This window comes from Vombatus ursinus, unplaced genomic scaffold, assembly GCF_900497805.2.
Source record: "Vombatus ursinus unplaced genomic scaffold, bare-nosed wombat genome assembly UNPS02004184.1, whole genome shotgun sequence".
Classification (NCBI taxonomy): domain Eukaryota; kingdom Metazoa; phylum Chordata; class Mammalia; order Diprotodontia; family Vombatidae; genus Vombatus; species Vombatus ursinus.
The window spans coordinates 1-883 of NW_020943962.1; the positions used below are offsets into that span (position 1 = coordinate 1).

The window sequence follows — 883 nt, forward strand, 5'->3', positions numbered from 1 at the left end:
AGCGCAGCGGCGTCGGAGCAGCGCCCAGCCAGCGGACGACGAGCCGCCGATGGACCTGAGCGCTGCCGCGGCGCTCTGCCTCTGGCTCCTTAGCGCCTGCCGCCCCCGGCACGGGCTGGAGGCGGCCGCCGTGCCGAGGGCCCAGGGGGCCGGCCAAGGTGGGGACCCGGGCGGCGGCGGCGGCGCTAGACGGGGCCCAAGCGAGGCGGCCAGCATGGCTGACGGTCCCCTGTCGCCGTCGGCAGTGGAGGCGGTGGCCAGAGTGACGAGGCTCAGCGCGGGCTCGACGGGCGGGAACCGCTCCTCTCCGTCCGTGGTCCCGCACCAGTTCATGCTTTCCCTTTACCGGAGCCTGTCCACGAGGGCCCTCGCTCCTGGAGGGGCTCCGGCCCCGGCCCCTGCCTCCGCCACCGCCTCCGCGGGCGGCAACCGACGGGCTCTCGCCGACACCGTCACCGGCTTCGCTGACCAGGCGCCCCCAGGTACCTTCGCAGGGCCGGCAGCCGCCCCCTCTCCCTGTGCCGCTCAGTCCCAGGGTCAGCTCCCTCCTGCTGGTCTGGGGGGCTCTGGGTGTGTCTCTAGGTGCGCGCGAGCGCGCGTGTGTCTGCGCTGCTTCTCTGGGCCCGCTGCAATCAGCGGCGCCCGGGAGCCCCGAGGTCTTCCTCTGCTCTAGCCTCGTGCTGCTCAGATAACGCTCTGCGTGCGGGTGGGCCCTGAGACGGGCTTCCCTGGGCCCAGGTAAAGGAGGAGATCTCTTCTGAAGCGAGGAGGGTCCGAGCTACTCAGAGTGGACGGGCAGTGAGGGACCTCAGGCCGCCATTGCATTTAGGATAGGGGTGTGTGTGTGTGTGTGTGTGTGTGTGTGTGTGTGTGTGTGTGTGTG

The 883-nt window shown here is 71.2% G+C and overlaps 1 protein-coding gene across 1 annotated transcript in view; it reads left to right on the forward strand.

The window, feature by feature from the left end:
• The first annotated feature begins 49 nt into the window (after positions 1 to 49).
• The window catches only part of LOC114053878 (growth/differentiation factor 7-like), a 4,897-nt gene continuing 4,063 nt past the window's right edge, over positions 50 to 883 (forward strand). The window contains exon 1 of the mRNA XM_027876987.1: positions 50 to 482. Coding sequence (XP_027732788.1) covers positions 50 to 482 — 433 coding nt within the window. The remainder of the gene's footprint in view (positions 483 to 883) is intronic.